Source organism: Ostrea edulis, chromosome 7 (genome assembly GCF_947568905.1).
Source record: "Ostrea edulis chromosome 7, xbOstEdul1.1, whole genome shotgun sequence".
Classification (NCBI taxonomy): Eukaryota; Metazoa; Mollusca; class Bivalvia; order Ostreida; family Ostreidae; genus Ostrea; species Ostrea edulis.
This window is the reverse complement of record NC_079170.1, coordinates 83,897,448-83,911,748: the sequence shown is the minus strand read 5'-3', so window position 1 is coordinate 83,911,748 and position 14,301 is coordinate 83,897,448. Positions and strand designations below refer to the sequence as shown.

At 33.9% G+C, this 14,301-nt stretch overlaps 1 protein-coding gene across 3 annotated transcripts in view; it reads right to left on the bottom strand.

The window, feature by feature from the left end:
• Positions 1-2,487: 2,487 nt before the first annotated feature.
• LOC125654098 (S-adenosylmethionine sensor upstream of mTORC1-like) overlaps positions 2,488-14,301 on the bottom strand; it is a 60,546-nt gene continuing 48,732 nt past the window's right edge. For 2 of the 3 annotated variants that reach the window (XM_048883881.2, XM_048883882.2), the window contains exon 6: positions 2,488-3,156. In XM_048883881.2, the coding sequence (XP_048739838.2) occupies positions 2,614-3,156 (543 nt within the window). In that variant the 3' untranslated portion in view covers positions 2,488-2,613. Of the gene's footprint in view, positions 3,157-8,352; positions 9,117-14,301 lie in introns of those variants that run through there. The other variant, XM_056142775.1, reaches the window with a different exon arrangement.

Genomic DNA, 14,301 nt, shown 5'->3' with positions numbered 1-14,301 from the left:
CTGTTTATTCGCAAATGAAAGTGCGCACTTATGGAATGTTATATGTTAAATAAATAATACTTATTTTGAGGTAGACATGATCTGGATTTATAAATGATAATCTCCAATTTTGTAAATGTTAAGTACGTTGATTTCAAATTATAGGTACGAGGTGTGGAAAAGAAATACGAGAGCATCGTCTCCTCAATTTAGTGTTTGTTGTGCATGAACTCAATTTAGTGTGTGTTGTGCATGAACTCAATTTAGCAAAGGCGGATCCAGCGCCGGGGCGCGCCCCCCTGTTTGAATTTTTTTTCATTACCAAAAAAAAAATTACAAACGCCTACAAAAGAGCAAAATATACGTATGTAGACGTTATATGTTCATTAGTTTAGTGTGTGTTGTGCATGAACTTGAGCTTTTGATATCAATAAATAATAATAAAAAATACCTGATATTGAGAATCAGAAATGCTTTAACATTTTTTAAGATACACTGGACAAGATTGCATCGTACCGGTATTTATTACGTCGGGTGGATCACGTGATAGGTCCTCTAACAGAGTTATCTCGCTTGGACTATGCCCAACAAAAATGGAACAAAAATATCGCGAAGACCTCGCTTCTATTAAGCTGATCAATGATGACAATATTAGGTGAAAGTTATTATTGAATTCCAAGTCCTATAGTATATTGAAATGCCTGTCTAAATTTATTGAAGATGTGTCTAATAAAAGAAATTTCCTTCAAGCAGCTGATTCCAATATGTCTACATAATTTATCTTGAGAAAGTCCTATGACTATTCTTAAATAGATGTATTATGACTCCAAATAATATTCCTATATACAAGGTACCTATTATGATCTCTTCATCTCATGTGCACCTTATATGCAGTGTATATCATAATATGACTTTGTCTGGTGCCATATTCATGCATTCAAATCACTGATTGTATTTTGAATATTGTTTCTATGATATAATCTATATGTGCCTTTGCCAGTAATTGTTATTGTGCAAATAAATCATTGTCATTAAACAAAAACTTGAATCGTTCACAAGGTTTAATTTTAGAATTGAATAAACATCGTGCGCTAAACCTGCATGTTAAATATAGACTAATATCAATCAGAGGGTAAAATTTAGAACTGGAATAATATCTCAATACTATGTTATTGAATGGATAACCTCCCTTTGACCTTTGTGAGAATAGAAATCGTACATGTAGCATGCATTGATTAGCCACTTTATGATAAACGTTTAAGAAAATAATCATAATTATCTATTGTTTCACATCAAATTGTGATAGAGCTTTGTGTAACAGATTATAATTAACCTCTGTACCACAGTTATTGAATATATCACAAATTAAGAGTCCCGACAGAAAACTTTATACAGTTATAAAGTATTAACACTGTACTGCTTAGAATGCAAATCTGACAACATTTATACTTGTAAAATAAAGGCATTCGTTAGAGGTTTCAGAATCGCAAGATTAGCAAGTTCACATATGATGTCCAGATATGGTAAAGACATTTCCGCCATTAACTCACCAGTAATTAAAACAGCTTTCGAGCGTGTGTATTCACATTTTCTACTTCTGAATTTTAAAAAATCAATAAAAGTTTAGATAATGTCTAAGTGTGATTTACACAGAAAGAAATTTCCACATACGCTCAGTAAATCGACAATTGTAGAAAATAATGGCGGGGGGGGGGGGGGGGGGGGGGGGGGGTTACGGACCACTAATGCACATTAATGATCAAAAATATCTTATATATAATATTAAATTATTACATTACTACATTATATTTCAAATTAAACTACTACATGTAGTATCAATTTTAATTTGTGTATTTAAATTCGGTTTCGAGTATATAACAATCTCAATTAAAAACATACTTTCCTTTTATTTTATTTGGGAAACAAAACTAAAAGTGGACCACGGGTTGTGGGTACGAGTATGCTTTAAGGAGATTGTATATTAACACGCGCCCAGACAACAAACATTCTCTTATCAGCTAAACAACAAACCTCACAAACAAAAACCAATCAACAAGGAAAAACCATGCAGGATTTGCAATGAGTGGGGCATAATTTAATCCCAAAAGCAAACTAGCTAGGTGTTTTCTTAAGACCAAAAAAATAAGGAACTAGATCGTGCAATTTCAGTTTTTTTGTTGACTCGCTTTTCGCGTATTGTTAGGTAAACATTGTCGATATTTAGAGTGTTGCTGGCGCATTATGTATCCAAGAGAAACACGGTGTAAAATGTTTATATACGGCCATCTGCTATCAAGTTTGAATTCGTTTAAATAAATAGTCTGCTAGCGGCACAAAATTCATAAACAAATGTTGATCAAGTCAGGGGGTCATCTAGGGACTAGGTAAACAAACATAATGAAAGTAGTTCCGGACCTGCAGCCAGCAGACGTGCACAAGCTGTTGCATCCGGCGTGGTATTTCGTAATAATTCTGCTTAAATCAGAACATACAACACGTACAAACAAGAATTCTTCATCATCTTATTTTTAAAATGCTGGCAGATTTGACCGAATTCATCAAATACAATCCACAAGTTTTAGTCAAACTCATTTCTACAGAGGAAGAAGAAATATGTTTGTTTTTAGACTTGCGTCAGTCTTCCGAATCTGAAAAACGACCTGGTAATGCGAACATTGCTTGTCTAATTTCTTCATCGTTCCTCTCCCTTACAGGATCCCTATTCGTGCAGGTTTCATCCTCTAAGCCCTCCTCTAGAGCATCCTGGTGTATAACCATTAGATCAGCCATCTCATCTTTAGCACTACATTCTAATTTAGTTTTCCGAAACACTATACAATGTATGTGTTGCAATTTTTCGTATTTCCATTTTGAAAATCCCAGAGATGTTATTGCTGCTGTCCAATTCCGAATCATCGACGAATTTCTATGTTGTTTGTGGGAGTCTGGAGATATGATTATGAGAAGGCCATGTGGCGCCAACAGTTTGTGAGCTTGAGTGCAACATTTCCATCTCTGATGACGACTTGGAAAATATTCTAGAAGAAGGCAGAAAATGATGACGTTGAACCCACAAGATGGCAGACGAGTAATCGGTGATGAGAGGGAATGAATAACTTCTGTGTTTTTCTCATCGTCGTGGATTTCCAGAGTCAGAAAGTCACACTGATAGACATCCTGAAAAACATTCAGAAAAATGGTTACATTAATGAATAGTTCATACTGGCATAAAAACGATATTTCACGCAACTTATCATTTTCGCACAAATATACTAATTGAAGCTGAATATAAGGGCTTCTCTATCACGTTCGTTCAGTTACCATGCATCATTTCATTCTATGAAAGGGAATGGAAGAAAAGTGAAAGGAAATATTTCCATTGACAAATTCACGAGACAGGAAAATAATTTTTCTGGGTGAGTCATGCACGCATCACAGACAAACTGTAAAATCTTACAGTGGTAGAAGTATACAAGTCCACAGCACCAGAACCGTGAATGACCAGGCATTCCCCCCCCCCCCCCCCATGTTCCTTTATCTAATCGTTGTATAATCTTGGGCAGTATCGCTAAATCGCAGGAAGGAAGTAAACAAATAGAGGTGTAATCTGTCTGTTCAGTCAAATCCCCACAAAGATGAAAACAGACAGATGTGACAGTTTATTTTGAAGATGTTTTCGCCAGATTTAATCTGAAGTTGATGACGACATCACACAGAGTATCTAGACACACAGAGGCAAGATGGGCTGATGCGCTTAATTAATTTGGCACTGTAATCACAATGCTGCAGTGGCAAAACTAGAAAGTTAATTTATAACTCTATACACATTCTTCTTTACCTGATATATATATATATATATATTATTGATGATGGCTTCAATGACTCATTATACAAAAGACCCAGAAACCATAACGCTCACATGAAACACCTTGCCCATACAGCTATTTAACAGCCGCTCAGTAATGAGCCAAGTCCTCCTATTCAACCATATTAAATATCACGTGTCTTCGGGAGCTTGCATATCATTTTCACAAACTATTACTATTGGAAACAATCTATAATTTTTAACAGCCCCCCCCCCCCCTAAATTGTTAGATTTCTACTGAACAATAATTAACCCAGTACATTGTTCTTCTGTTGTCCTTAAGAGGAAGTTTTAGATAAGAGCTCCGCAAGGCAGGGTATACCCTCAATGAATGTCTACAAGTTTTTCCTATGAAGTTCAGTGGTGACCTTGGCCTTTGACGTTTTAACTTCAAAATCAATAGGGTTCTTCCTTTCTTGATAACAAAGCTATTTGAAGTATCAAATAAATCAAGCAAAAAATGTGGCTTGTACAGTGTCTACATTTTCCCCCTATGAAGTCTCCTAGTGACCTTGACCATTGTAGTTATCAATAATTATCGTCCTCTCTTGATAATAAAGCTATATGTGAAGAATCGAATTAATCGAGCAAAAAAAATGTGGCCTGTAGATTGTCTCCAATCTCAGTGTTTTACACACAGGCGCGCGCACGACAGGTCCTGTTACTAGACCCCCCCCCCCCGCAATGAGTAGCGAGGGGATAAAAAGAACTGTCCCATATAAGACGCTGAACTTCAACTGTCACGCCACCCTGGCACTGGGCTCTACTTCAATTCATAAAATAAGAAAGCTTTCAGGCAGGTCGTGACTTGTCTGCTTTAGCAGCTCTCGGGGAGATTCTATAAAATCCTACACTATTTCTTAATCATTTCCCATGAAGGAAGTCATGTCTTTTCACTTTATTCAAACTGGAATCCCTTTTACCCAATGATGCTTTGTGACACGTTTGGTTGAAATTGGCCAAGTGATTCTATAGAAGAGGTTAAATTTGGAATAAAGAAATGATATATCGTCATAATGACTGTCTTTCTTTCGAAACCGAAAATGAAAATATAATTATTCCTTGTCTTTTTTAAATCTAATGCATAGCTGGGTAGTCCAGTAGGTTAACGCGTCCGACTGTCGATCTGTAGGTCGTGGGTTCGAGTCCTGCAGGGACTTTAAGGACATTGGGTACCGAAACATTTTATACGGAATTTTTAAAACTATTTGTAAATGTTTTAATACATGTATTGCTAAAAACCCATATTTACCTTAAAAATATCCCCCAAACCACCTTTATTTTTGCATTATTTAAAATTCTTTACTTCAAAATTCCATGGAAAGATATTTCTCAATTATTGAAATTCCTTATTAACATCTTTTTGTTGGTGCATTTCGTGCATTAATTCTTGTTTGATCAAATGATAGACCATGTATCAATAACCGGTTAATATTAATGTTTAATCTAATAATAGACCATGTATTAAGGACCGGTTAAAACTAATGTTTAATCAAATAATGGATCCTGTATTATTGACCGGTTAAGATTAATGTTTAATCAAATAATAGATCATGCATAAGTGACCGGTTAAAATTGGTGTTTAATTAAATAATAATCATGTATTAATGACCGGTCAAAATCAATGTTTAATCAAATAATAATCATGTATTAATGACCGGTTAAAATTAATGTTTAATCAAATAATAATCATGTATAAGTGATCGGTTAAAATTGGTGTTTAATTAAATAATAATCATGTATTAATGACCGGTTAAAATGATTAATCAAATAGAAACCCCACATAAACACAGTCAACTCCTGTATTCCGGTTAAAATTAATGATTAATCAAAAAATAATCATGTATTAATGACCGGTTAAAATTAATGTTTAATCAAATAATAATCATGTATTAATGACCGGTTAAAATTAATGATTAATCAAATAATAATCATGTATTAATGACCTGTTAAAACTAATGATTAATCAAATAATAATCATGTATTAATGACAAGTTAAAATCAATGTTTAATCAAATAATAATCATGTATTAATGACCGGTTAAATTTAATGTTTAATCAAATAATAATCATGTATTAATGACCAGTTAAAATTAATGTTTAATCAAATATTAATCATGTTATAATGACCAGTTAAAATTAATGTTTAATCAAATAATAATCATGTATTAATGACCAGTTAAAATTAATGTTTAATCAAATAATAATTATGTATAAGTGACCGGTTAAAATTGATGTTTAATCAAATAATAATTATGTATAAGTGACCGGTTAAAATCAATGTTTAATCAAATAATAATCATGTATTAATGATCGGTTAAAATTAATGTTTAATCAAATAATGGATCCTGTATTCCGGTTAAAATTAATGATTAATCAAATAAGAATCATGTATGAATGAACAGTTAAAATTAAAGATTAATCAAATAATAATCATGTATGAATGACCGGTTAAAATCAATGTTTAATCAAATAGTAATCATGTATACCGGTTAAAATTAATGATTAATCAAATAATAATCATGTATTAATGACCGGTTAAAATTAATGATTAATCAAATAATAATCCTGTATTAATGACCGGTTAAAATTAATGATTAATCAAATAATAATCATGTATTAATGACCGGTTAAAATGATTAATCAAATAGAAACCCCACATAAACACAGTCAACTCCTGTATTCCGGTTAAAATTAATGATTAATCAAATAATAATCATGTATTAATGACCGGTTAAAATGATTAATCAAATAGAAACCCCACATAAACACAGTCAACTCCTTCTTCATTTGTTGCGTCCAACATCTTTCACGTAGATTTTATAACTCCCGTAGTTTGTGTACTAACGTTTAATAACTACGTATGTTCTTCACGTATGGTTGAACAAGAGGTCCACGGGCCCTATCGTTCACCTGAGTACTAATTAAAAGTATCACTAGTTCCAAAAGCTAAAAATGTAGAATAAAATTGTTCTGAATGTTCTGAAAATATTCAATCTAACTAAAATCAGATCTTAAGTCGAGTTACATATGTACATGTATGCCAGATCTTCTTACGCAGAGTATACGGCGCAGATCTAAGAAGTCGGGTTTTAATTAGATTGGAAAATATCTAAGCTAAATTATAATATTCAACAACAGTATTAAAGAAGATGTGTTGACAGTTTTTGCCCCATCCATAAAGCCCCAAGGCTGCAGGAGTCCTGAAATTTACAATTTATGCCTTCCTTGTCGAAACGATGCTTCATACCATATGAAAAGAATTGGAATGGTAGTTATTAAGAAGAAGTTAAAAATGTTCAATTTTCACACATTTAATAACTGACCAATTTGGCCCGACTCTAATACCAAAACCCCTAAACCTGGGATCATCAAATTTGAAATTTGGGTAAAGGACTACCTGTTCTTTCTAAATATCCATTTAGTTTCAATTTAGTATCAATAGCACTAAAGATTGATTGGTTGATTGATTGAATATTGTTTAGCGTCCCTCTAGGGAATATTTCACTCATATGGAGACGTCACCACTGCCGGTGAAGGACTGCAAAATCTAGGCCTATGCTCGGCGCTTATGACCATTGAGCAGGGAGGGATCTTTATCGTCACAGGCGTAGCTTGGGTTCGAATATTACCGAGGCAGGGGGTCTAGGGGGCGCAGCCCCCCAGAAACTATCGACATTTTAACAACGTAAAAGGTGTTTTTTTTTTTTTTTTACCGAGGCAGCTGCCTCGGTTGCCTCAATGGAAGCTACGCCACTGATCGTGCCACACCTGCTGTGACACGGGACCTCGGTTTTTGTGGTCTTATCCGAAGGACCGCCCCATTTCGTCGCCTCTGAGGACAAGCAAGGGGGTACTGAGAACCTATTCTAACCCGGATCCCCACGGGACAGCACTAAAGAAGATGTCATTTAAGTTCTCTACACATAAGCACTATATACATGTGCAAAGGTAGGCCCCACCCTGGGATCAGAACTCCTACTCCGGGGATCATGAAATTAAAACTTTTGGTAAAGGTCTTCCTACTCTACATCACTATGCATTTAGTTTTTCTTGCACATATGCGGTTGTAAAAAAAAAGAATTTTTAAAATTAGTCAATATTGGGCAGTTTTTGCCCTGCCTCAAAGGCTCCGGGGATGCAGGAGTCCTGAAATTTACAATCTAGGTCCCCCTTGTCCCAGTGATGCTTCATACCAAATTTGAAAAGAATTACAATGGGAATTATTAAGAAGTTAAAAATGTTCAATTGTTAACGCAGAACGCAAACCAAGTGCAATAAGTCACCCGAGTTTACTCAGGTGACCTAATAACTCCCGCAGCTTAGTCACGTAGGAATAATAACTCCCGTAGCTTGTTCACGTAGGTTTAATAACGTCTATATTTTATTCACGTAGGTTTAATAACGTCTATATTTTATTCACGTAGGTTTAATAACTTCTATAATTTGTTGACGTAGGTTTGATAACTTCTATAATTTGTTCATGTAAATTAAATAATTCCCGTATGTTTTTTGCAATATCAATTTCCTTTATTTTTTTAAGTTGACATACATTTGATATTTGGGATAAAGTCTCCGCAGAAACCTCCAAATAATCCTCACCTAGGATACCAGGGGCTCCCTGGATTGGATATACATGTATATACATATATGATATGTGTCAATTATACATGTATGCATATTTTAGAAATATATCAAATAACATTAAACATAGAATAGCTGATAAAATTGCTTTTCTCTTACACATAATCATTTACATGCTCTGAATCACTATATTGCATATACATGTATATTTTTCAATTTGGAAAAAGTAGCATGAAATAATATAATGGTAAAGATGAAATGATGAAATATCTGAGCAATTATTAAGAACATGTACTCTACTCACTTCAGCAGGGGGTATATTTATTCTATAGTCTCTCCACCATACCCCCTGATTGGATCACATACAGGGTGCTTGTCCCACCCTGCAGTGAGTTTCGTACAGATCAAATATATCTTTTTCCATGGCCATCAAAATGTCATACAGTGGAAATCATTGTCACATTAATTGCTTTAGACCATAATTATAATAATAAAAAGACAAAGCAAATTCCATTCAGGTGTCGTTTAAAAAGGAAATCAGCATGTAAGATTTATATAATCTACAATTAATACATATAAAGTAATGATTGACCCATACTGTTGTAGAGGAGACACAGTCACAAACAGTTCACCACTCCCCTAACAACAAGTACTGAGGAACAGGTCACCCTCAAGTACTGGTGGAATGCTATTGTTAGAAAACAAATATTAAATACATAGCACAGATTATTGCTTTAAATGTGTGTTATAATATAAGGCATTAAAAAACAAAGAAAGTCTCTCAAATAATTTGTGTAATCTAGGATATCAAATTTTGATTTCTTTAATGTTATAACAGTCTAATTTAACGTATATTGATAAATGTTTCACACCTTTCAATTTTGTTTTCAAGTTTTAACATCATTTTATTTTCGTAGATTCTAAAAGCAATACATGAAATCACAAAATTAAATGAATACACTTCAGGATCATCTTCATGAAAAAAGCCTAGAACAATATGTTTCCACCGAATGTTAATTCCCGTATGTCTTTTTTACGTCCACTTCCATAGATTGAATACATAGGTTTAATAGCTCCTTTATGTATTTGACATTGATTGCATATTTCAATAAATGCATTCACCGGATCTTTTCTTTTTATATTTCTTTTGAAACTGATATTGCTTTCATTTACGACAATGAATACATGTTTGTTGTAAACTAGTTCGATCCAGTTATTTAGTACCACATGATAAAACAATAACGAAAGCATTTTCTTGTTTATATATTCCCTTGATAAAACTTCACGTGTTTTGTTTGACATGCAATATACACGATGCACTGTAATTTAAAAAATAATGTTTCTTGAAATGTTTTTTAAGTAGTTTAAAATATACTACAATTGTCAAAGAAGTTTCTGCAAATTCTATGCAAAGCACAAAAAAATAATAAAATAAAATACACTGTAAATGAATAAAAGTAGTAAAAAATAAAACCCAATGAGTTGTTATAATCAAAATCTATGTACGGAATGAATAATGGATAATGTACATATATACGGTTCTGCAATGAAACGCATTTCTTCTTTTAATCTAACTTTCTTTGCTCGACCAAAACACCAAAAACAAACCAAAAAAAAATAAAATAAACAACAACAACAAAAAAACTAAAAAAAAACAACTAAAACTCCCCCCCCCCCAAAAAAACCCCCTAGAAACCTGAACATTTCTGCACATCAAATGGATCCACATTCCGTAAAAGTGGTTGGATCTGACCAGTATATAGTGTATCAATCAAAAATAAACGGATATAACTTACACTGAAATGAGACGCATATCAAATTAGCACCTCTTTTTCAAATAACCAAAATTGTTTGACATCTAACGTCAACTGTATAATTGTAATATTGTCACTTCATTATTTCAACCAAGCAAAAAAAATCATCTTGACTTGAAAGATAAAAAAAACGAGAGAGAGAGAGAGAGAGAGAGAGAGAGGGCGGGAGAGAGAGACGCCGTTTTTAGTAATTGTGTAGACATGTACTTCAGAAAATGACACAGCAAAATCATGATTGGTAACTGTCAACTAATAAAGAGTTAGTCTAAGAATAGAATATTGATTTACTTTTTGTTTTGTTGAGAAAGACGGCAATTTGTTGATTCACGATGAGTTTGGAGAACTTGGGAACTCCGAGGAGATAACAGACATATTGTGCGGCCTAACATCAATCAAATTCTCAATATGTACCCGACATTCAATTTCTTAATCTTCCAGTTGATTCCAATCTTAAGCGATAGTATAACATATCCCAAATATTTAACATGCATTATCTAAATAAACACGTAATGATGTTATTATGTAGGACAACAGGCAATGAAATGCAGAGGTTGAAGATGGTCCGAGATAACGGAAATCACCCCCTCCCCCACATTAAGTCGTACCATCATCGTGTTGTGCAAGGACAAAACACTAACTTGATGAACGAGCTAATCAAATTCTGATAGACATCAAAAAGACGACACACATTTACCCCCATGAAAACAGAAATCTGTATTTCTATTTAAATTCGTCTTCTTTTTCATCTTGCAAAAGGCCAGTATGATTAAGTTTAAAATCTAATCTCTTTAATCCGAAGGATATCAAATTGCTACCTTAATTTTTATGTGCAAGGTCAATACAAAACTCGACGCTTATCTCATAACGGAATAATATTACATCAAAAGAATAAATAGAGAATTTTAATTTAGTACCATCTCATCTAACGAAGTGAAACTATTGTCAGGAAAAAGGCTGTTACATGTCTATTCCACAAGATAAATAATCCGATATTGATCGGGCAAACGACATATCAAAGGCCTCTCTATACACAAACACTGTTGAGTATGAAACACAAACAGTTCTAAAACATAAATCTTTATCAAAAAATAAATAATTGAAGCCCTGAAATAAACAAATATCCACCTCCCCGAAGCTGAACGAGGTTGAACAAGTCCTTGCAATATTTGGCCTAGTAGTCCGTTATTCTGCGAGCACTTGATATTTATAAAAGTAATACTTTTAATTGACAAGGTTCCTTTCTTTCAATGATATTGTATAATCGTTTGTGTTCACTCAAAGTCACGATATTCGCCGAAAATAATCGCTCTTCAAGGGAAAATAAATTGCAATTATTTATTTAGACTTGCGATCAGATAACACTGTTGTCCTGCGTCCTTGTAAATACCCGTTTTTTGTTTGCCTCGAGAGCAAATATATACCTCTATCACGAATATGAGAGGCTGATGTGTTTCGTTTTTGTTGACAAAGATTTTAGTCCGCCACACAAATAAATAAAGTTCCCCCCTCGCAATGTTTACTCAACTGTCTCAAATTTCGTGCCTGTATGAAAAGTTTTTTTTCTTCAAATATTGATAATTATTGATTGCCGACGGGCTTAATTTATATTACTCTTTAATATCTCTTTGCATTGTTTGCGGATTTGTTGACATTCTAGAGCATATAATGAAGGCTTTTATTACGGGATATTATTTTCTTTACAGATTAAACTCACAGAAATGTGAATAAAGACACATCCAATGCGAACCGAAAATAACCGCAAGTGCAGTGATAGCAATAATCAATCTCAAAGAAAATAATGGAATTTTTGAGGTTTTTCAGAAAAGAAAAGAATTAAAATCTTCAATAATTCTATTTAAGTACTTCAAAGATTCATTTTTGCGAGTAACATTTCATAAGAACAAATATTTTGCAATAGGGGGCTATTTAACATTTTAACTTCAAAGGCTTCACAATCTCGTTTATCTACAAGAATTTACATGTACACAGATTTGTGCATACAAACAAAATCAATGCAGTCCTGAAATATATACAGATAATAGTCCACTTAAAAAGAAGACTGCTAAAATAAAAACTTGAGCATAACTTTGAGGACACCTTTTCAGTGTTTCAAGAGGAAATGCTTTTAAAGAGTCTGCACTTCATGACTAATTTGTATCTAGATGGCTACCAGAAAGGATCTCTGTTGTCGCACAAAATGATTATCGCAGAAAAAAACCCGTTTTGAAATCGGTTCAATGAAACTTTTAACAGTGATGATCAATCTTTTATTTTCATAAAAATATTTTTGGCGAGTTAAATTTAATTTCTGTAAGCCATTAAAAGGGATAAGTGCAATGACATTAGCGTTGGAAACCGTCCGAATAAGGCGAAGAACTTTGTAGTTTAAAACCTGGGATAGAGTTAAAAGACCTTTGCTCATCGCCTGCAAGCATACGGAAGAATACTGTTTATTCAGTTAACGTCCAACTGTGTAATTTTATTACAAACCCCTGTGCTCGAGTCTGCGTGAGGATGATCCATGTAAAACGCTTTCTTAATGATAATAAAATGCAATGGTTTACTGAATGATAATTATTATAATGAGCTTGCCTAATGATCATTCGTGTGAGGAGCTTGCTTCAGGATCAAGACATGCACCTTTTGACAGTTGCCAATCGTGTGACCTTCACTTTTTCAAAACAATACGGCTAAGAATTCGTTGGGCGGGTATTATATATACATGTAGTTGATACCAGGAAATGTAATTTTGATCTCTTATAATCGATACGGCGAATCTGACGACTCGATTACAAATTTGTATAAATTATAGAGATCCCACACAATGCAAACATACACATACACAATGAAAACAAACTCACACAAAGAAATATACCGACTCAATAAAAACATACATGTACTCGCACAAAGAAAGCATATATATGTACTCACATAATGAAAACATACATGCACTCACACAATCAAGACATACTCGCACAAAGAAAGCATATATATATGTACTCACATAATGAAAACATACACAAAGAAAACATACATGCACTCTCATAATGAAAACATATACAATGAAAACATATGCAAAGAAACATACTGACACAATGAAAACATACCTACACAATGAAAACATACCTACACAATGAAAACATACTGACACAATGAAAACATACTGACAAATGAAAACATACTCACACAATGAAAACATACTGACACAATGAAAACATACTCGCACAATGAAAATATACATAGAACTGATTAATCCCATAAACCATGAGACCAAGTTTTACAATTTTTTATCGGAATAATTGAACTGTAACGAAAGTCAACTTAATGTGTATCTACTCAATGGATAAGCACATATCGGATTTCAGGTTCCTATGTTAAGTTGTTGTAGAGAAAAGTCCGGAAATCTCGTAAAAATAACTCAATTGTGACGAAACTTTCACTTGGTCTGTAAACATACAGAAGTGAACCGCATACTGAATTTCAGCTTACTAAATCAAAACATAGTGAAAAGTCCGAATAAACGAGGTTCTTACAGACGGAGAGAGAAAAGTCCGGAAATCTCGTAAAAATAACTCAATTGTGACGAAACTTTCACTTGGTCTGTAAACATACAGAAGTGAACCGCATACTGAATTTCAGCTTACTAAATCAAAACATAGTGAAAAGTCCGAATAAACGAGGTTCTTACAGACGGAGACACAGACGGACGGACTCCAAACTAGTAGTCACCTTCGGCCCCGCCGGTAGTGGAATAAAGATCTTGATACCTGTGTCAGGACACAACCTCCAAACTTTCACGAACGCCCCGAGGAAACTGAAAACTCACAACTTCAACAAATTGCTTGTTGAGGTTGCTGTATTGGGTTGTCAGTGAATTCCAACCTCACGTTCACAGAGCGAATGTTGTAAAGTAACCACCGAGTCCCCGCGACTGGTGTTTCCTATTTGTGGTCGTCTGGTGTGTGGTGTATGTATACAAATTGGGAAAAATATTGATTGATTGAGTGAATATTGTTTAACGTCCCTCTCGAGAATATTTCACATATATGGAGACGTCGC